At 42.4% G+C, this 23,333-nt stretch overlaps 1 protein-coding gene across 7 annotated transcripts in view; it reads left to right on the top strand.

Annotated features, from left to right (window-relative positions):
- Positions 1 to 23,333, top strand: part of CTNND2 (catenin delta 2) — a 933,747-nt gene that overhangs the window by 532,724 nt on the left and 377,690 nt on the right. For 3 of the 7 annotated variants that reach the window (XM_023218276.2, XM_023218277.1, XM_023218275.1), the window contains 2 exons: positions 2,463 to 3,039; positions 21,604 to 21,798. In XM_023218276.2, the coding sequence (XP_023074044.1) occupies positions 2,463 to 3,039; positions 21,604 to 21,798 (772 nt within the window). Of the gene's footprint in view, positions 1 to 2,462; positions 3,194 to 21,603; positions 21,799 to 23,333 lie in introns of those variants that run through there. The other 4 variants (XM_026455692.1, XM_023218279.1, XM_023218278.1 and 1 more) reach the window with 2 other exon arrangements.

Below are 23,333 nucleotides of genomic sequence, written 5' to 3'. Positions count from 1 at the left end.
AGAGAAAGGGTTCTTTCTTCTCATTTTGTTCCTGTGGGAAGAGTTTTCAGAAATTTTTGTCGGACGCTTTTCCATCACTTGCCAGCTGTGTTCTGCATGGCTGAGTGTTGCTCAGGCCCCAGTTGATAGGGAACCCCGGTAGAGCTTCAGAAGAAAAATGTCTGCAGCTTAGTGGTAGTTCTCAAAGCAGCAGCATCTGTCTGCTCTGGGAGACTGTTAGAAATGCAGACTCTGGGGCCCACTCCTCACCCTCCAAATCCAAGTGTCTTCTGGAGCAGCGTTGGCAAACTTTGACCAGCACCATCGTCACCCGGAGTACTGGTTAAAACCCAGATCCCTTGGCCCCTCCCGCAGAGTTTGTTCAGTTTACGGTGGGGTATGATTCCGATTGCTCTGATTCCTCTAGAATTTTGTTTGCATTGTGGTTTGAAAAGACCATCCACAATGATGCTGCAGCTGCGGGAACAGGGACCTCCCTTTGAAAACCACTGCCCTAGGGGGGACCTGGGACTCATACTTGGTTGCACAGTGAAATCACCTGCTGAGCTTCCCAAAATACCTGACATATAGGTCTCACCTTCAGGGATACTGAATTAAATGGCAATGGTAAGTCATGAGTATTGAGAGTTTTTTTTAAAGCTCCCCTGGAGATGATAATATACAGCTAGATTTGAGAAACCCAACCTATTTAATACATGTTTCATGCTCAGAGCTGCCACTGGGAGAGAAGCAAAATTGCATCACAGTCACCCCCTGGATGACTCTGGATGAAGCTGGACTATTTCTCTGGGGTTCAGAGTAAGCACACCCACATCTGTAGTGTTTGTGCCCCATCCTCCACATGTAAGACCTTCACAGCCTTGAGACTAACTTGAGGAACCATTCCACAAATATTCCTGGAGTCTCTGCTAGGAATCAGGCCCTGTTCTAGTTGCTGGGGACACATCATTGAATAAACTCGGAACTTACATTTTACTTGCACTCTTAAAGTTAAAATAATTGCTTTATGGATTGCATGTGTGTATAAGAATATTTAAAATATATGCACCGTGCATAAATACATATGCATACACATACACACACTCTGCATAGAGAATGTCTCTCACCAAAGTGTTTATCTACCTCCTATGCCAGGCTACTCCTAATAGAGAATTTTGATGTTGCTCAATTAACTCCCTCCGATCTGCATATGAACTTGACATCCCAGATGAAATTTGGAATGCCTGTGTATGTGCACCGAAAGTGCCCAGTCTATTATTTGCCAATTGCCATTCCAAAACGGGTAGAGAGGCATAATTGAAACTTTTAATGGCTAGCATCTGTTCAATCTTCTCTTCCTCCCTTCCCTCCATCTCTCTCGAGTCCTCCTCCCCACCCACCTCCCACCCCTCATTTCAAAACCCTCCTTCCTAGCTTCTCTCCAACTCTGTGTACAATCCTATTCCCTTTTCACACCAGCAGGCTCTCAAAATCCTCTCTGCTCCCCCGGGAAAGCCTGGAAGATCTGAGACCTCCTGCCCAGAAGTGGTTGACAATGTAGTGTTTTCATTCGAATGCAAATTTGTCTCTGGACAAGATTCAAGGAAAGTGCTTTCCCCTCCAACTGTCTCTCCAGCGCCTCCCCAGCCCTTGTTGTCTTTTGTGTTCTTGTAAATAAATGAGAGGCGAATGGCTTTCAATTGGAAGACACAGCTGCAGGGGGCTCTTAAAGGGAGCTAGAGAGAGAAAGATGCTGAAACATTGGGCGCCCAGCGTTAAAATCTAGAAAAGGGAGGCTTTTTTAGTGTTCTCATTTCCAATTGCTCTAATTCCTCTAGAATTTTTTTCATGCTGAAAAGACGAAGCGAATTCATTCTGACTTAATATTTTTCCCTCCGTTTAACTTTTCGTTGTCCAAAAAGAAGAATCCACGCGACAATCGCAACAGAATAAACTGTAAGAAGTATGTTTATTCTTGACGCTCTCTAGATAAGTTTGTAACTCGGCCAATCTCCGAGGTAGAAAGTGTATCCAATGAAATGACCTGGGGCAAGGGTGGGGAGTGGGGGGACAGAAAGAGATTTACTGCCCGAATTTCTCATTAAAACTAACAGATCGTGATTGCGCCCAGGGAGATCATGATTGCCCTGTCGGGGGGCCTTTAAAAATCTTTATGTGACAAATGCGATGCTTCTGCTATTCCCGAAATAACATCGACATGTAAGCAAACACAGGTCTCATTTGTCAAACGTGACTTCCCTCCAGTAGTCAGCTGGCCTGTGCCAGTGTCGGGACAAGAAATCCGCCCCAGGAGAGTTTGGGGCGCAGGTTCGCGTCCAGTCCTGAGCACAGCTGGGCTCGCAGAGCCCCCGGGCACCCGCGGCATCCCCGGTGTGCCCCTACTCTCGGGGCCGGGCTGGGCCGGGTGGGCCGTGTGCTTCTCCCTCGCTAAGTGCGCGTGTTCTCTCCTCTCCCGGGCACAGGGCACGACCAGCCGCGCCGGCCACCTGGCGGGGCCCGAGCCCGCGACGCCGCCGCCGCCACCGCCGCGGGAGCCGTTCGCGCCCAGCCTGGGCAGCGCCTTCCACCTGCCCGACGCGCCGCCCACCGCCGCCGCCGCCGCCGCCGCCGCCGCGCTCTACTACTCCAGCTCCACGCTGCCCGCGCCGCCGCGCGGGGGCTCCCCACTGGCCGCGCCCCAGGGCGGCTCGCCCACCAAGCTGCAGCGCGGCGGCTCGGCCCCCGAGGGCGCCACCTACGCCGCGCCGCGCGGCTCCTCGCCCAAGCAGTCGCCCAGCCGCCTGGCCAAGTCCTACAGCACCAGCTCGCCCATCAACATCGTCGTGTCCTCGGCCGGCCTGTCCCCGATCCGTGTGACCTCGCCCCCCACCGTGCAGTCCACCATCTCCTCCTCGCCCATCCACCAGCTGAGCTCCACCATCGGCACGTACGCCACCCTGTCGCCCACCAAGCGCCTGGTCCACGCGTCCGAGCAGTACAGCAAGCACTCGCAGGAGCTGTATGCCACGGCCACCCTCCAGAGGCCGGGCAGCCTGGCAGGTAAAGGCTCGCTGCCACCTGGCGCGGCTCACCTGGGCGCGTGGCGGGGGCGCGGAGGCAGCAGCCGGCTAGAGCAGAAGCGAAGCCGGGAGCGCTGTCGGCCAGGTTGCAGTAGTGACAGGAGATAGAGGACGCCAGGGCTTCCCTGGAACAAGTCAGTATCTTGCCTACAGTTTGTCAGTGACTTCTCTTGGGGAGTGATGTGGTGTCTCCATCTCTAACACCTGCCTCACTCTCTTCTCTCCTCTCTCTGCCCTCTCCCCAGTCTAAAGACTAAGTCATAAAAGGAATACACATTTAGGAAAGCATTCCATAGACCTGTTGATGGTATCCAGAAAAAAGCAAAACAAGTAACATTTGCAATATTGACAGGGTCCCCTTTAGTTGTCTCCATTTCATTGTGGAAAAAGTAAGGGATTTTCCCAAATCAGACGTTCAGCTTACATAGTTTTCAATGGTAGTGGAGAAATAACGAATAATGAATTGCCTTGAATTATTACCCTTTTGTTTTGGCTTGAATTTATTTACATCTTTGCTAAATTAGTTATTGGGAAAACTAACGGACTCTCCCATATCTGCCATTGGATGTCCTTGGGTCCTAACACTTGGGACAAAGTCAGCAATGATGAAGTCCCTTGAATGTGTACCTGCTTTATTACAGGGGGGAGGGGCTGGGTTGGGGGAGACAAACCTGCTTTCCTCTGCCAATTTAGAGGAGGTGACATTTCTGTGGTCGTTATGCCCGTCAGCGACCAGGCTGAGCTGGTGCCTCTCTGCTGTTAGCACCATATGCTCAGCTTAAACAAGACACCATGATTGAAAGACTAATGTTTTGTCTTCTGAAACACCTGACAACTAACCCGGATTTATTGTGAATTTTTTTCCCTTATAGAAGTATTTGGTAATTCTGTAATTCTGTCACTCTAGTAACAGATGCTGTGCTCATATGCTTCCTTTCTTGACACAAATAGATGACTGTGAAGATAAATAGGATTAAAAAAAAAGGAACTTGTTGCATGCACAAGGCAGGTGGCCAAGGGCTTCTTTAATTCAGCACAGTAATTGCCAGTGTGGACTGGCCTGGCCTAACAGGATTCAGGCTGGAGTGCCGCTGCCCACAAAATTGTGCTAGCTACATTTACTGAAATAAAAAAATATTCTCTCACTCACTGCCTCTCTCTCTTAAATAGAATTTTTGAGGTAGACAATTATTAGTGCCAACCAAGTGCGAGTACCAAAATCTTTATGCTGTAGGGACTCGGGAGTAGCGATCTGCTTAGAAAAGGGGGCGGGGAAACATGTACCGAAACTTCATGTATATAATTCTGTAAAATAAGTTACCAGATCATGTCAAGAAGTGGGAGATGGGTAGAGTTCTTATGAGACTCCATGACACCCTTCTCAGCCATGCCCACCACCACAGAGAAGAGCAGACTGAGGCGCCGGGAGTCCGGGTGGCCTACCATAGGCCATTTCATTTCTTATACTTACCTCATGAAAGAAATCAGGAGTCTTAGCTTCCAGTTCTTTCTCCCACAGGTGATATTTGTAGACTTTTGCATGTTCTACTCTATCATTTCAGTAGCAATCGAGAGGGTGGCCACATGCCTGAAGATACCTGTGGAGAGGTTAGGGGAGGGTGAATGGAGCTGAGTAGAGCCAACAGCTCCTATCATTGTGTCTAAGAAGGGGCTGTAAAAGTACATTGTAAAAATAACTTGTGTTGCACTTGGGTTACACTGTGGCCCAGGTAAGGTATAAGGGACAAACCCTATGCTTCTGAGAGATTAGGAATATTGGAACTCCGAGACCCCCATGCCTTATTTGGTTTGCTTGATACCATTTGAGGTGTTGTGACGTTGGGAGCTACTTGGTTTGCTAGTTGAAAGAGCACAGTTAGGTCACGATGGCAAAACAGCTTTTGGAATTTCGGGGTTGTGATTTTAGAGATTTGTCACTGATGACTAGGAAGGGTAGATACAGGATAAGTAGTGACTTTCACTAATTCATCATTCTGTACACACACACACACACACACACACAGAGTCTCACTCTGTTCATTGCTCAGGCTGGAGTGCAGTGGTGCGATCTTGGCTCACTGCAACATCCACCTCCTGAGTTCAAGCAATTCTCCCGCCTCAGCCTCCCAATAGCTGGGATTACAGGTGCCTGCCCCTCTACCTAGCTAATTTTTGTATGTTTTGTAGATACTGGGTTTCACCATGTTGGCCAGGCCAGTCTCAACCTCCTGACCTCAAGTGATCTGCCCGCTTTGGCCTCCCAAAGTGCTAGGATTATAGACCTGAGCCACCGCACGTGTCTACCTTTGATAATTACCTTTAAGCACCTTTTATGTACTGCCGGGGTTGAAGTATCAGCCCAAATCCCTGGCCTTGTTTCAAATGAGGAAGACAGAAAATTATCAAAATACTTTTGATAGATGACCAGGGAAGGCTCTAATTAGGAAGTGACTTTTTAATATATAATTTCCAACTTTTATTTTAGATTCGGGGGGTACCTCTCTGGGTTTGTTAGCTGGGTATATTGCATGATGCTGAGGTTTGGGGTACAGTTGATCCTGTCACCCAGGTACTGAGCATAGTACGCAGTAGTTTGGTTTTTGGTTTCCAGTGATGCCATTAGTTAGTACACAGTACTTATACAGAAGGTAACTTTGAATCTGTCCTCACATAGGTGAGTGAACTGGCCCTATGACTATCTGGGAGAAGGTTTTCTAAGCAGGAGGAACAGCAAGTTCAAGGGCTTATAAATGGGGGTGTGTCTGATATGTTTGCTGAGTAGCAAGGAGACCAGGGGGGTTAATCAGAGAGAACAAGAGCAAACACGTGACTTGAGGTCAGCGAGGTGGGAGTGGAAGGCCAAGTCTGAGAGGTCTTGTACTTTACATATGTTACATAAATAATGTACTTTACGTATGTTACATAAATAATGTTTACATAAATAATGTTATGTTACAAAAACATTATTTACGTAATGTACGTAAAGTACCAGCACGTTTTCTGGCTCAGCAGAAGTTAACTCATATTAACCTAAGTAATACCTACCGTACTACCTTGGGTGTGCAAGGAAGAAGTCATCCATCTTTGCTTCAGACATAGAGCAGGTTTATTGAATCGCAAAACATGTCAGTGTCTGTGTTGGGCATATGCAGGTGAGTGAGGCATAACCCCTGGTTTCAAGAGACCTACCTTCAGACTGGACACAGGACTGGTCAGTTTTAAACCCAGTGCAGAGTGAAATAGAAGCTAGTTACTATGGGAGCATCCTAGCGGAGCATCTTGCAGCGGGGTTCAGTGTGCACCCGACATGCTTCCTCGATGAGGTGGTCCCAGAGCAAAGCTGTAAAGGAGCAACTAGAAAGAACAGTAGCCAGAACAAAGTCAGAGTTGAGAGGGTGTGTGTGGGGTGCAGGGAGGCAGGGGAAGATAACCGGAAGCTGAGTGTTTCTTGAGCAAAGACAGAGTGGTAGGAGTGGTGAGACATGAAGGTGCAGAGGGAAGTAAGGCTGCTGCATCCCACCGTAACAGGCTTAGCATTTTATCTGTCCAGCAGACAACTGACATGGTCATATTTGCTTGTTAGAAACTTTGTTCTGGGAAGTTTGTGGAGGCTGGAATTACAAAGAAAAAATGGGCAGGGAATCACTTTGGAAGCCACTGAAATAGTCCTCCACTGCTTCTTAAAACTCGTTCTCGTTTGTTTTGAAATGGGACAATACAAAAATTATCACTTATAAATGGTTGAGAAAAAAGGCTACTTTTTCTATTTTTTCCTGACCCAAAGTTTGGTTAATTTAATTTTTTTTATAAATTAAGAATTAAATGTATTATTTTAAGAAATCTCATGTAGTCTCCAGCAACTTAATGAGGCAGACATGATTTTTACCCCCATTCTACAGATTTGAAAACTAGAATGTTGGCCCAAACAGTACGCTTGCCCAAAGTTACTTGTCTAGGAATGACGGATGTGATTTGAACCTATGTCGCTTTGACCCCAGATTCTCTGTAGTCTTAAATGTACGTGATGCATAGTTAGAGGTAGTATATTTTTGTGTCAGTGGAGAAAAACACAAAGGATGTAGAAATGCAATATAAGTTTTCAGCTTATTTAAGTGACTCATGATTTTAAAGAAAGTAATAATATCTAAAAAAAATTGTCAACATCCTATTGAATGTGTGACTATAACTTCATCGGTACCAATTTTTGTTCACTTTTACAAAGAAAACATAATCCTTTCACTTTGGGAATTTATAGCTAAATTAATCCTGTTTTGAAAAGAAATACGAGTTGTAAATATGCATTAAAGTTAAGTCAAACATCAGAAACTTATTTTGAGGTAAAATTGAAATGAATAAAATGGAGACTCTTAACCAATGATTTTAATCAAAATTGACCTAATATGGAGAGGAATTTGGTCAAGGCGTGTCTAACTTGTCCCCCATTCAAATGGACCTAAAACTCAGTATTTAGAGTGGTTTGTGCACTGTAAACGCTGAATCTTTACTGTTTAGAGATTTCAGACCCATTCCCTGACTGGTTAAGGTTTCCAGGTACACTTTATATAAGGAAGAAAAAAAGAAAAAAAGAGTCTAATCCTAGATGAAAGCTTTGCAGTCTCTGCAGTGAGGTTCTCAAAGGAAATGTGAAGTCTACTAGGGTAATGAGCGAGTTTGTTTAGGCCAGGGCTCCTGGGATGGGGTCAAAATGCAACTTGGTATCTGGCCCCTGCTGCTCCTTTCAATTCATTTTGGAAAGCTAATCTTCCTGTGCCGTGGACAAGCATCGCACAGTTCTCATGAACATTCTGCTCACTCTAGTGCTAGATATTTAGATTTTCCCACCATCACTTAAAGTTAAAAAAAAAAAAATTCCAGTGTAGCTATACTAATTAGAATATGATCAACCTGTGATGTCAATCAACTTTAACCTTTTACAGGTGGTTAAGGCTGACTTGCTCTCAACTGGAGTTTCCAGGGGTTCTTTCGAACTAGACCCAACTGGGTACTCTCCTAATGACAGAGACTCATTGCCTTCCCTTCTGGCCATGCCTTGGGGCTCCAGCCCCTTCCTCATAAGCATTAGGAACCCAGTGCCTGCCCCGGCCGTCTTTAGAATCAATGCAATATGGGTCTCCCTTCTGCATGGTGCATTCTTGCATCCTACACCCCCACACACTTGGGGAGTGCAGACTGATTTCCACACACCAACCATCTCCTGCTTCCACCAACAAAGCAGTTATTCAGCCAGCACTTACCCTCTGGAATTCTGGGACCCCATGTTATAGTAGGGAATCCATACCTCAGTGGCTTCGTGCAAGCTCATCTCTCTGGAATTCCTCACCTCCCAGGAAGGCAGACATGAAACTTCTTCAGCAAACCTTCCATCCTCTGTATATGCTAAGCCCAGTCTAATAGCATTCATCTGCCTACAGGTCTGGAACTCACAGAAATGGTAATCAAACATTTCTTTTGTACATTCATTTGATATAGCACCTCTCTTCAACTTACCTTCATATCCCATTTCTATCCAACTGATGTCCAGGTCAAACTGAAGTGGAAACAGTGCAATTTTAACACTCCCATATGGCAAGTTAGTGCCTCAGCCCAGAACTAAGAGTTGGGATGGCTAGGTGGCCCAAAAGGTCTTCCTGGTGTCTTTCATTTTTGTTTCCTTCACAGAAGTTAATACCTACCCTTCTTTTCCTACCTCATAGCAGCCTTATAAATCAAATGGCAGTAAACAGACCATTTTTTTTTTTGGTCTTTGGTAGGAAAGTGGCGTCTTTGTATAGAATTCAGTGAAAGTCTTCTAATATTATTGATTTTATAAGATTTTGATTATGCTTTAACTGAGAAAATGTGCCCTAAAAAAACGAAAACTATCTAAGATAATTGTTCAAGATGGCATCCTCTGCCTACTCATTGTTTCCCCTATTTTCCAGACACCTCAGAAAATAAAAGTACAGGAATACAATAGGGAATGAAGTCACAAAAGAGACAAAAACACAGAGGCTGGGCGCAGTGGCTCACACCTGTAATCTCAGCACTTTGGGAGGCTGGGCGGGGGGTGGGCAGATCATGAGGTCAGGAGTTCGAGACCAGCCTGACAAACATGGTGAAACCCTGTCTCTACTAAAATACAAAAAATTAACCAGGTGTGGTGGCACATACCTGTAATTCCAGCTACTCAGGAGGCTGAGGCAGGAGCATTGCTTGAACCCAGGAGGCAGAGGTTGCAGTGAGCCGAGGTCGTGTCATTGTACTCCAACCTGGGCAACAGAGCGAGCCTGCTTCTCAAAAGAGAGAGAGAGAGAGAGAGAAAGAGAGACGAAACCACAGAGACCAGGGTTTCAGTGTCACCAACAAGCAAGCCAAGTGAAGAATTTCTAGAAAGTAGAGTGACAAGCAATTAAAATATAGGAGTGTTGTCTTTTGAGGATGAGCTCTCTGGACTTTGGAGGTGGGTCGGCTGTCTTCTGTGAATTCCTGGACAGGCCCAAGGGTCAGAGCCGAGCTTGAGGGGATGGGGCTGGGGAGAGATGGGCTGAAGATAGAGGGATTACTTGAAAGTCAGTGTTCAAGACAGTTCTAAGTTGGCACCCCCTGACAAATATCTCTCCTACCAGAATGGTGACCCTATAGCCAGTGCTTACTCTAAGAGGTGTTCTCTTGAAGAAACTTCGAGACTTCTGTTATAGATGCTGGTTTACATTAGATAGTACAGGCATATGGAGTGGTGAGGAAGTAGGGACTGCTCCCCCAACCCCCACCACTCATTCTGAAGGAAGACTGCCAGTCTGAATGCCCTGCCTTCCCCTCCAGAAATTCTAACTCAAGAATGCACAGTGGCAAATGCTGCCCTTGACACTGTGGAAAGAAGCTGTCACTGGGTTTTTCTTTCTCAAATATGATAAATTATCAAAGATTACTGAGGAATTGGAAAGAATTAGTGGCATGAAAAAGAGAGACCAAAATAGAAAATTGATGTAGAAAAGGGAAGTCAGTATTTATTTCTCTTTAGAATAAGAAATACACACACGCACACACACACACATATATGAACACACACACATGCACACACATACACACACACAAAGGCATTTATCATTCAGGTCTTAAGCTCAGCTGGTTAGAAGCAGATAATGCCACAGTTTTTTCTGTGGCTGAGTCAGGGTCTTAGTCTGTTTAGGTTGCTATAAAAAATATCATAAATTGTGTAACTTACAAACAACAGAGATTTATTTCTCCTAGTTCTGGAGGCTGGAAAGTCCAAAACCAAGGTGCTGGCAGATTCATTGTCCCATGAGGGCCCACTTTTCGCCTCATAGATGGCCCCTTCTTGCTGTGTCCTCACCTGGCTCTCTCTGGGGTGTAAGGGCACTAATCCCACTCATGACAGGTGACATGAGGTCACCCTCATGACCTCATCACCTCCCACAGGCCCCACCTCCTAACACCATCACATTGGGTGTTAGCTTTCAACCTAAGAATTGAGGGGCGAGGAGAGCACAAACATTTAGACCCTAGTAGTCAGTTCGCTTGTTGTTATTCACATGACCAAAAACAGTCCCCTTCCCCCAACTTGGAAGCTTTTTTCAGATATGTAATATTTACTGTATGTAGTCAAAACAAATTGACTTTCTGTACTGGAAAGCATCACTAACATCACTAGGGTACCATACCAGTTGTTTGTTTAACAGTATATTCTCTGGATAATGACAACATTTGAAAAAGGAGGTGGGAGAATTTTAGCTATAGATTGGTTTCATCAGTTTTGTATTGAATTAGAAAATTAATGTTTTAATGAATACAACTGCTATTCAAATGATTATTATATGTACATAACCCAATAAATAATTGATCTTTAAAATATAAGTGCACACACACACACATTAAAGCTTTTGAGAGGAAAAGAATCAAAGGAAAATTTGAGTTCTCCTTAGAACTGTTTATTACACAACAGACTTCCTCTCTTCTCCAACTCGTTTTATACATGCTGAATATTATGTTGAATAAAATAATAAAAATTAGTAAAATGTTGATATAGAGAGGCTATAAAATGTAAGTACAGAGAATTACTGATCTGTGAGGCTGTTTGTCATTTCCTCCCTTTAAATTATGTTGAGAGTTAGGGTGTCTTTTTCTTCTGGAGTTATGACAGAGGTCATTCTGTGAGTGTTGGTGAAAGATACAGTAGAAAAATGATATGGGGAGAGTACATTTTAAATTTGCATTTTAGAAGCTAAATGTCTAATTGTTTAAAGGGAATTTGTGCAGCCTACCTTGGACCTATCTTACACAATCTGAGGAAAAAGGCCTCTGTTTAGGATGTTGAGATGTAAAACATCTTAGTTTACATGGTTTTCAAAATATTTGAACCCATTTACAAAGATAACTGCATGTTTAATCCTGTTCTTGCCTGTTAAGCTTATTCTAGTTCATACCTTGAAAAGTTCATCTGTACCCCTTTGATGGGCAGAAGCCACACAATCAAAAATGAACACTTAGCTTAGTTCCCACAGCAGTCAGCACTCTGGAAAGCAGAATGGAGACTTCTGGGCTCCCTGAATCTTCAGCCCACAGGTCTGGCCTGCTTTGCATCTTGATGTAACAACAACAACAACAAAAGTAGATTGGGAGCACCTTGTTCTGGATTATTTCCATGGAAATATTCATAATGATCCATAATAATGAGGTCTGGAAGCCAGACTCCAGATGCACTGTTGGAAAATTGCACTGATGGGGTATTGAGACGCAGCTGTTGAGAAATAAAATGCCACTCGTTGGTAAGGAAGAATATCTGTGTGAATGTGGCCGTTAAAACTCTGGTAAGTGACTAATTAATAAAGTACCAAGTCATAGATTGCCCTGCATCTGTAGTTAATCAGGACAATCAGAAGTTTGTGGTGACGAAGACTCTGGACCCACCCCTCCCAGTAGCTGCCAAAAGCTACTCCCAGGGACGAGAGGTAGCTTGAAACAAATCTTAAGTACAAGGCTTCTCCCGGGTAAAAATTAACCTTCACAGGTTAAATTTCTTTGCATGCTTATGTCAAAAGACTTCTGTTACAAGTCTGAAGTCAAATTATGTTGCTCTTCTGTACAAAGATATTACAAATTCCAAATTTTGATCACTCCATAATTTCCTATTCTACCTGGTCTCAGCTGAGAAGGGTTTAGAGTGCCTGGGTAGAGTCTTTCTAGGGGTCTTTTCCCTATCTTCAGTCAGGACTGTCTCTTTCTTGAAGGGTATGGTTACAGTAGTTCTTTAGAGCAAGAGTTCACAGGACACACATGGTTGTCACAGCACTGACCCCACCCTCCTCAGACATCACACTTGATCCAGCCCAGAGACCTGCAGAAGGAAAGGGAAAAGGCAGAGGCAGGAAATGTCCTGCCATGTGTGCCTGGCCACAACCTGTGACCTCCCAGGGACTTCCCAGCAGGAGGCATGCTAGGGACGTGCCCCTAGGTGTAGCATGCTAGGGGCAAAAAGCAGCCTCTACTTTTAAAGATACCCGCAAACTTTTGACACTAAAACCTCATCTAAGAAGAGGTTCCTTCCTTCCCTCACTTTCAGGAATTGATATTTCTGGGGATATTCCGAAGCTCCAGCCTTAAAGGGTCTGTTGAGGACCAAACCTTGACACATGCTCCTCAAGATCCTACATCTAGCCCCAAATCTACTAGTTTGACCCCTAGCCATCCAGAGCTTGGATGCTTCTTAGAGACACCTGGAGATTGTTGGAGCTATTCCATTCCCTGGGCCCCTCCCCTGAGGTCCTGGTCTGGAGTGCACCTGTCACAGCATTGCTCCTCTTTAAAAAGTCTCCCAGACAAATGCCATGCATGTTCTTTCAGGGTTGAGAGGCCCTGAGCTATCCTTACATATGTGTGCATTGTGGCAATGCAAGGAACCTAGATACTTGCCTCTCCAGAATCACCCAAGAAACACCGTAATCATAGCAAAAATGTTCCAGCCCACCGATGTCTAAAAAATCCACCCTGACCCAGACATGGTGGTCAGTCCCCTGTAGTCCCAGCTACTGGAGAGACTGAAGTGTGAGGATCACTTGAGCTCAGGAGTTTGAGACCAGCTTAGACAACGTAGTGAGAAGCCTGTTTTCCAAACAGTTTGGGAATAAATGTTTTTGGTTAGAAAGAGTACAGGAACAAGGGGCAACAATGTACTGTCTTAAAAAAAGTCCACCCTGGAAATGGAAAGATGTTCTTTCCCCACTAGAAGTGACTCTTGCCGCAGCTATCCTGCTCATTAAGGCCTTTGAAGTCCCCCCAGTGTGGGGCCCGGCCAACTGTAGCTAAGATCAGTCACTCTGCAGCAGCTGATAGAATGGTCACAGTTGTCATGACCAGCACAGCTTGTGCTTGCAGAGCCCAGGCCCATGAGCACCTGCATTGCTAGTGTCTAGCTATACTCTTGACCTGTGCCTTTCTTGAGACCACTTGTGTTTGCCTAACAAAGCAGGGGTGCTGGGCACAGTGGATCACACCCATAATCCTAGCACTGAGGCAGAAGAGACCATGGCAATGATGGTCTGTCTCCGGGGCTCCTAGTGACCAGGTATGTATTCATAGCTAGACAAATACGTCCTGGCTTCTCAAAGGGTGGTCCGCGGACCAGCAGCGCCAGCATTGCCCGAGAACTTGCTGGAAATGAAGAACCTCAGGCCCTTCCTCAAACCCACTGAGCCAGAACCTGCATTCCAATTAGGGCATTGATAGGCATGTGGCATTTTGAAAAACACCAAAATACATGGCTAGTAAATTTGGTGCTACTTTCTATTTCCCGTGAGATAGGAAACCCAAAATAGATATTGGTTACACGGGTCAAACTATCCCTGTGTACTTCGTATGTTTCACTATTACCAATACCAGCTTAGCCATAGGTTCCTACTGGTTCTTCATTAAGTTGGAGCCGTGCATGAGGGGTGGGGCATTACACTCCATCCATTTCACTAGAGAGGAAGAACAACCGTCCACTGAAAGTAAAAATGCAAAGCTTGATACAGGACTCCACATTACTCATTATACTCGGTTACCACTATCATTATGTTCCAGATGCCTGCCTGTCACAAAAAGAACTGAACAAAAGAAGCCTTTTTCCCTAACCATTTGGGAATAAATGCTTGTGGTTAAAAAGAAAGTTCAGGAGCAAGGGACATATACTTTTATAGGGATGAGATCACATGGACATGCTTACCATGATGTCCTGGGCAGTGATTTTGACTTTTAAATTATTTTCGCTGGAAAGTATTTGAGTCCCAATAGTTTACAGTGTTCATTTTGTAAAAGGTATGATGAGGTTTAATCATAACAATAAATTGTATCAGAAAACCTCATCAGGAAAGTTACAGGAACAAATTCTGTGTTTTGTACGCTGCCAGAGACTGCATAGTATTCAAGTTATTAGTAATAGCAGCAAAGCTGTGCTAAGTTAGTATAATATAAGAAAATCTAGCACTTATGAAATATGATGAAGGGCATTTTTTTCTTTCCAAAAAGAGATTTATGGATCATTTTATATTATCAGATGGCCTGTTACACTGAAATTATTTGGTTTCAGTGCAATTTTGTCTTCGAAATCATGTGAATTAATAATGCTCCTTCCAAACCTAAGTCTGAAATATGACTCTTAACCTATATGAGAAATGTGTCCTTCTATCTTTACATTGATAACAGCATGATATAAGATGTCAAATGAATTACAACAAATTAGTGATCATTTGCAAATGAAATTCAGTTGATAGGCTTGATTCAGAATACACAGGGAAATATTTTGGGGTCCTTGAAATAGCGGGTTTAATTTTTGAATTAACATAGGAGTAGGAAGGAGATTTTGGAGTTTTGGGTCAAAAGCAAAAATCAAGAATAAAACAAGTTAGTCTCAGTAAACAGAGTTCAGAAGGAAGAATGTGAATGTGCCCAGTTCCTCATGGATAATCCCAAAGTAGCATTTGAGGCACACCTTTCTTGATGTGCCGCCTTTGAGATAAGTTTTATTATGATGAGGTATTCTTCAGATCTAAGATGTAATATTTGCACCTCTCAACAATTTACCTAGTATACATTTCTGAGATAATGTTAACCAAAGTTAGTTTTTGTATATCTCAAAGTGTTTATATGCTGATACCACTTTTTCCCCCTGGCGTTTCATGATAGCAGATATCAAGCCAAACATTTTAAGAGGTTCAAAGTCCAGAAAAGAGCTATTTCAAAGCCATCAACTATCACAGAGTACAGGCTGACTACCTGCAAAGCCGTGTTGCCTAGCGATGCTGACCTGTCATCATGGGCCATACCCCTGAAATCAGGGTGTCCACAAAGGAACAACAGCAGTGTAGATTTCCAAGGGAAAAACTGGTGTCCAGTCCAGGCCCCACCCTTCTCTATAGAGGTTCCCTCTTGCCCTTCAAAGTTGTAGTTTCATTAGTAATTATCAATGCATTAACTGATTACACAATTTTTAAAACCTCAATTTTATTTGGGACTTCTCTTCGTATCATCAGAAATTTACTTTTTTTCTCCGTACAACAGCACTTTATCTCATAATGAAAGAACTGTTCACAAACACATTAAGCCTGCTCACTCTGGCCATGTGAATACTATGTCGTTTAGATCCTTCTTTTTCTCCCCCCATCTCTTTGCAAATGAGCATTTGAAACTGAGTGCTACATTTGGAGAGACCAGTTAAATGGCAGTATGTCCTTATAAACTATACTGATACTACAAAATGGAAACACACAAAAATATATTTCTTTGTAAAGGCAGGTGAATTTGCACTAAATTAGAGAGTCATAAATGATAGAGTATATAAATAAAATAATATGAATGAATTCCAATTTAAAAAAACCAGCATGGACCTGTTTTATTAATGTCGTAAAGTAATTGGCATCACCTATATTAAGTGGAATTGTCTGAATAAAGTGACAAATGATAAATGGAAGGTGTAACACATTAGATGCCTATTTTTTGAAAATAAATATGCCCATCTCCTCTTTTTCTCCTTTATTTGGTACAGGATGGCTCAGGTGTGATCCCTGCATTAGAACCAGGAGGCTTGGGGGTGCCCATTAAAATGTACATTGATGCATCCCCACATGGCTGACCTAATCGGAATCTCTTGGGGGTTGTATTCAGAAGTCAGCATTTTCAGCAAGTTTTCTAGACGATTCTTTGAGGAATAAACTAAGATTTGAGAATTAATCCTATTCTAAGGAATGAAAATTGAAATGCCAAAAAAAAAAAAAAAAACCCAAATAGTTGGAGCTGAATTTTCAGCTATGCAGTTCTCCCAAGGTTGTGTGATCTCCCATTGAATGCTGCAAATCCTTCTGATAAAAATGTGTTTGCCATGAAATTTCAAAATTTCAAAATTTTGAGTTAAAAAATCATTTTGTTCATACAAGCAGTTGTAGTATGTACTCATAAAAATTTCATATACTTACTGGTGTTTCTTTTAAAGACAATATTGTTTCAGTACACATAAAATCACTTCTCTGTATATTCTGAAATCCTGGAGGGATGCCTCGTGTCTGCTGCTGGTTCCCTCTGCCTGAGAACCATACAGCTCTTTCTCTCGTGAGGCTCATTCTCTTACTGTCTGCAGCTCTCTGCTAAAATGTCAGATGCTCAGAAAGAACTTTCTTGATCCCCCATCCAAACACCACAACCTCCTGACACTTTGTCTCTCTTCTCACTGCCCTGCCTCATTTTTCTTCAACACCTTTTCCTCCATCCTCCTGCATGTAATAACTTATTTTCAAAGCCAAGGACCTTGTCTGTCTTGAGCACTAGGACATCCTCAACTCTTGGAGGTTCCCAGGCACTCGGGGAATGTGTCGAATGAATATATTCATCCATCGCGATTAACTAGTACCTATAAATGATAGATGTAAAATCTAGTACATGGAAATTTAGTTGCAAATCATTGCAAAAATAATAAATACATTGTTTTGTTGGCCAAATGAAAACAGAGCCTTGTTGACCCAAGGAAAACATGCTGTGGAACAGGAACAGGCAAGACACAAGGCGGTGAGCCATATGTAGCCCTTTTCAGCTGTGCAATTTCTGTGCCCATTAAATTAATTATTTTCTGTGTCAAGAACCCCCTGAGATCTGTCACTGGCTTCCTATTGAATTAGCAGGTGTTTGTTATTTTCAATTTGGAGATTTAATTATGCCCTATTCCTTTCTAAAAATGATGGCACCTTTTTGTGGTCATTTCGATGTTTTCTTTCCTTAGGAACTTCATTCATTCCTGAATTTTTTTTTTACAATAATCCATTAGAAAGCACATATATTTTTAAGAAAAGATAAAACTATAACATTCACATTTTGCAATAATGCTTCACAAAATTATCTGGAAAACGACTTATTTAGATTATTTCAAGTTGAAATCTTCAAGTTGTTTTTGAAATTTGGATAGTTTATGGTAAGAGGTATTCAACTATTTTGTCAAATCAAAAGATACATTTGCATGCGATGACAAAATTTATTGATTCAAAGATTCAGTGGCTTGAGGACACCTATTTTGATGTTGCTTTATCAATTGCAGAGCACTTTCCACACATAATCTCTCTCATCTGATCCTCCAACAATACCACTTACATTATTATCTCTGTTTTTACACTTGAGGAAACCGGGGATCAGAGAGTTTGGTGAGTTTCCTGGGTTTATCCAGCTAGTTAGAGACAGATCTGGGACAGAATTCACATATTCTTATTTTGAGGTCTTTGGGCAAAAATGACACAGGAAATAGCAGTAAAATTACTACTTTAAATACGATTTCTGTTTGCCTCAAACTGTTGAACACCAACACCCCAAGGCCACCTTTCACATGTAGAATTTGAGGTTGTCACGATTCCTCATGGTAGTTATACATGGAAATGAGAACCAACGAATAAATGTGTCAGCATAGAAGCAGGCGATGTCTGAGGTCTTGTGCCCCTTCCTTCTCCAGTGGTCCCTGTTGTCCACCTCTCTGAGCCCCTGGAATCCATACCTCCCTCCCTGCCACAGGACTGAACACTTTCCTCTCTCCCCCGACACCAACCCCACAGCTAAGTGGTCCGTAGTCATGCAGATTCTGAGCTGTGTAAGCATCCATTCAGGTCACCTGTTGCTGCGGGGAAGAAGAGATGGCTGTGAGATGCTGTGGCAGGACATGTGGTAGTTCTTAGCAAATGCCTCGGGCTTAGTCCTAGATCAGCTTGAAAGCCCTTCTCAGTTTTGGGGGGGCTCTCTGAACCTGTAGGAGCAGCAGCCAGCACAGAATATATGTAGGGAAATTCCAATACCCGTTAGCCCTCCTGCATCATGAAATCTTCCTTAGCCTGTAAGCCGAGTACCCATGTTTCAGCTGTGAGTCTTCAGGCTCACTTTCAGAAACGCATGTATATGAAAAACTGTCAGTGCCTGAGCTCTCTAGGCCCCAATTTTGTCCTATGAAGAGAAGAAATAGGAAGAGCAAAACCCTATTGTAAAATTGAGACATCAATGCTGGATGATGTAGGAATTGTTGCAGTAATTGATCAAATGCTTTATAGACGCAGGTGTTATGATTGCATGACATGATGTCTGTCATGGCAGGGGAACCCATCTGGGCAGTTGGTCTGGTCTGTGGATCTACTTTCCCTTTTCTCTTTGGCTCATCCATGTTTTGGTTGACTTTGCCATCCTGCAGGGTCTTGGTCAAGGCCAGGTTCCCAGGATTGTTCTCCACCAGCATAATGGGCAAGAACATTTGGCCTTGACATCTGTAACATTTTAGACAAAGTTGAATTTTCTCCAGCATTTTTTCTTGTGATAATAACAGAGTTCCAGTCCCTGGCAAAGATGTAAATTCTCATGGATGACGTTTTGAGTCCAGTGTGACGCTTGAGATTGACTTTCAAGTAGACCATAATGATGAAAGAAAATTGCTACTAAACAAAAGGACATTTTATTTGAATCAGCAAATATATACACCATCTAATGACATTTTGTAGCAGATTCCCAGAAAACATTGTGTGAGAATTTTTTCCTTGAAATGGCACCAAATAAAACAGGCCTTGTTCGTATGGATCTAACATGTTCTTTCTTGAACACGGGTAGTAGAACACATGAATTCCAGCAGTGACATCTTTAACCTTTGTTTCCTTGGCCCTTTTCTTTCCCCTAGTTCTCTGTGTCTCTCTTGCCAATAACTGTGCCCACCCTTGAGCAATAGAAACTTGATCACAGTGGATAAAAAGAAGTGTAAATCATGTTCTTTTTAAAATGCCTTATCTGATTCAGAACTACGCATAATGCTTACATACGTAACTGTATTTTGCACAAGCGTTTACACAGGGAAACACTATGGGCTTATAGTTTTACTCAGAGCACTCTAATACATAAAGTATAGTATCCTATTCAGATAGTTAATTTGATTATTATATTTGTAATAATATCAGCACATCAAAAGATGGATATCCACATAGGTGGACCTTACCTTAAGATTATTCCTCCTTGCCTAGCACCCTTGGTCATCAATTTGATTAATGGCACTAATGAAAATTTCTGAATGCCAAATAAATGCATGTAATAAGAAGATTTTTACATATACCCTAAGACCACATTACCAGTTAAAAGTTCAGCAGATCCTCTCATTGGTCACCATTGGATGTTTTTTGATGCTTAGAATAAAGGAGTGATGATAAAGTAACAACTCTAAATGTACCAATGATGGATAACTTTTATTTATCTCTGCATTTGGATGTGATGACTTTTTTTTTTTAATTTTTACATTTTTAAATCCTTAGCAATATTTTCAAAACCTTCAGGAATAAGAATTGCCAACAGGAATGCAAAGTATGTTGTACTTAAATATATTCCTGGAAAATATAAGCTTGAGATAATATTCAGAGTGACGTTAGCATTTGATGAATCAGATGCAATGAACCTAATTATGCAAAACAGTTATTTTGAATCCATCATTCATCGGAGCGCTATCTAAATCAGAATTTAATTACCCGCAAAGAGAAAAGTAAGGCACTTGCCTGCCCTGTCCCTTTCTCCTCCTCAGAATACTCAGTGGTTTTTGTTAACACTGAATTCATAGAGTTCTCACCACTTCTCCAATTATTCAGAAACGCTGTTTTCTATGTACTTAAAGTAGCCCGTGTTAAATATACCAGTAAAACATTTTTCTATTGGCAATTTAAAAAGTACAATGGCTTTTTTTCTCAAATATTCTAGACAAGAATATTACAATTGTGAGTTTATATGTTCCTGCCGAAACAGACCTAACATCGAGCATTTGAAGACTTTGGCTTTGAAGTGCTCACTGAGGAAGGCACAATGGAAGGAGAGCTGTCGAGACATGGCCAAGATCGAGGAATCCCAGCACCCTGACATGTTAATCCAGAATGGAGAGGCTGAACTAGGGCTGCTGAAAGACAGTTGCCAATTAAATCCCAGTGCTCCATGTGGGGATTAGTTGTAGGATGTAGCTGAAGGCTCATTCCCAAAATCAGCCATTGTCTCCTTTGGTTCCTGTCTGTGTTCTGTATTCAACATGGAAGATCTCCTTGATGCCCCAAGGCCATCTCATTGCCCCAGTGCAAATGATTCCCCTGATGTTTCTGCTCCAGTGGTTCTGACTGTACCTCAGATAAAACATTGGCCCTCAGTCAGCGTCCTCCTTCCTGTCTGTCAAGCCAGCCTCTTCACCTGCCCTAAAGTCTTATTTTTTGATGTACAGAGGCTTCTTTTCTTCCGAGACCTTCTTGTCGTTCTCTGGTCCATAGCATTGCCTCACATCAACACCTCTTCCCATACCATGCAATGAAGTGACACAAATAAGGATTTATAAATACTACCAAGTGATGTGTAGCCACAATTTATACATTAAACCAGTTAGTGGCAATCATTCCTAGCTTTTCAGAGAGAGGCAGGCTAAACGTAAATGCTTCAACTTAAGAGGGTCAGAGTAAAGGAAAATATAACTTGAAACCTTTTTCTTTAATATCTGCTTCTCTCGGGGATTTAAGCTGTTGTAAGTTAAAACATTTGGTTTATCCTTTTCCCAGGGAAATACTGCTGATGGGAACAAATTCTAGTTCATTTTTTTAGGAACAACATCAAGATGGCTTTGCCATTGTAGCTCATCATTTAAAATGATTTCTCTTGTACGATTTAAGATGCAAGGACTATGGGCTAATAAGAGATTTTTAGGATTGACTATCTACCTGATTCCTTTAGTGAAGAACCTAGCTACATTCATTAGGTTTTGAGAAAAATAACATTTCACCAGTCTTGTTCCATGTGGGTTTATCTCAGAAACATCATTTTTAGAGTGAGATCATGTTTGGTCGCAAAGCCAGGCAGCTGGGTGATGCCGATAAGCTGATTAGATTGACGTATTGCTGCCATCTCATGTTATTCATTTGATTTCCTGAGAATTTCAAAAATTTTGTCCAAAAAATTTGAATATGTCTTTGATTAATCAAGTTCTGTTTAGAGGTCGCCTGAGCCTTGATGCCTCTCTGTTAATTTATTTCAGCTGGGTCTCGAGCCTCATACAGCAGCCAGCATGGGCACCTGGGCCCGGAGCTGCGGGCCCTGCAGTCCCCAGAACACCACATAGATCCCATCTACGAAGACCGCGTCTATCAGAAGCCCCCTATGAGGAGTCTCAGCCAGAGCCAGGGGGACCCTCTGCCGCCAGCACACACCGGAACCTACCGCACGAGCACAGGTGTGTAATCAGGACCCCACTGGGTGGCCTGTCCACAGGGGGTGGGCTCTGCCTGGGAGCTTCAATAACACTCCCAAATGAAAGGTGTGTGTCTGTGTGTCCACTGGCCCCACAAGCACTGTGATCTGCTTCTATCAGTGTCTGTAATGATAATGGTGGAAACAGAATATGACTTTAATTCAGGCTACCTTGTTATAATCTGAATGAAAGGAGGCAAATGGCGATTGTAAGCTCACTTTAGAGAAAAATTGAAAGAAGCAACACTAATGTTTAGCAAATCATTATTCACTTATATAATGAATATAAGTACCCCGAGGACGTAGTCATTCATAGGACGTGAAAGACATATGCTTGATGATGGTAAGTTTTTTTCATGATATTGTCTACCTATTTGACAAGCTTGGAACAAAAACATATTTGCTAAACATGTAGCATATTTTTAAAGGCAGACAATTTATTTCATACACACTAATAGATTGAATCACAGAATTATCGTGGAAAGGTTGGATGTTGGCAATGGCAAATGGTTCAATCAATTATATAGCTCTCCTAGATTAAATATATATTTTCAATTGAATACAACCACAGGTCACATGACAAAATGCAAGTGTTTTCCAGTATCTGGAGCCATTTGCAACATAATCTGTCAAATGTCATAATTAGATTGCTAGAGAACACTTATCTTAACTCTAAAATCGATGTAATTAAAAACAGGTTGAGAATTGCATTTATTATCAAGCTGCACATTGCTAAGTAAGCTGGAATGACTGTGTTGCTGGTCTGCAGACAGTACAGCTCTCTCCTCCTTTCCTAATGATATGTCTGAGCGCCAGCAGAGACTGAGGCTGGCAGAGCTGGCTCTCTGCTTCGGAACCTGGCGTGCAGATCTCTACATCCTCAGACTATTGGAATTTCTAGTGACCACTAAGTAGAGCATGGCAATTTTCTTAAACTGCATTATGATGCTAAATTACATGCTTTGAAATCAAGGCGAGCCAAGCTGCTTTTATAGTTGATTATTGATATTTACATTTCAGTATTTCACTGAATCATAGGGAGAAAGGCACAAAATACTCTTTATTTTATTTTTGACGTCATAAATGCCACCCCATATTAATAATACATACCTTGGTTTTGATGAAAAAGAATGCCCATTTATTCTTCTGTCAGAATTTTTTTCACCTTCAGCCTGTTAGATCCACTCCTGCCTGGAGTTGGACTACTTTAGCATTTAGTTTTTGCACGTTATTAAGTAAGGTAATTTTATTTTTATGCACATCTTATAAAAGAAGAAGATAACCACAGTGGCATTCAATATCTAATTTGAATAAAAACTGACAACAAAAGAGATTATGTTGATTCTCTGTTCCATATTCGTATGCTCTTAGAATTATCCCTTATTAATAAACTTGCAGGAACTTAATGAAAAATTAGCTACATAAGAAAAAAAAAAGAAAACCTTAATTCATCTGTATCACATTAAACACAGGGAAGATATCCACACTTAAAAAAAAAAAACTCTAGTGTGATAGTGT

The sequence above is a fragment of the Piliocolobus tephrosceles genome, chromosome 4, assembly GCF_002776525.5.
Source record: "Piliocolobus tephrosceles isolate RC106 chromosome 4, ASM277652v3, whole genome shotgun sequence".
In the NCBI taxonomy this organism is placed as follows: domain Eukaryota; kingdom Metazoa; phylum Chordata; class Mammalia; order Primates; family Cercopithecidae; genus Piliocolobus; species Piliocolobus tephrosceles.
This window is presented reverse-complemented; position numbering and strand designations above follow the sequence as displayed.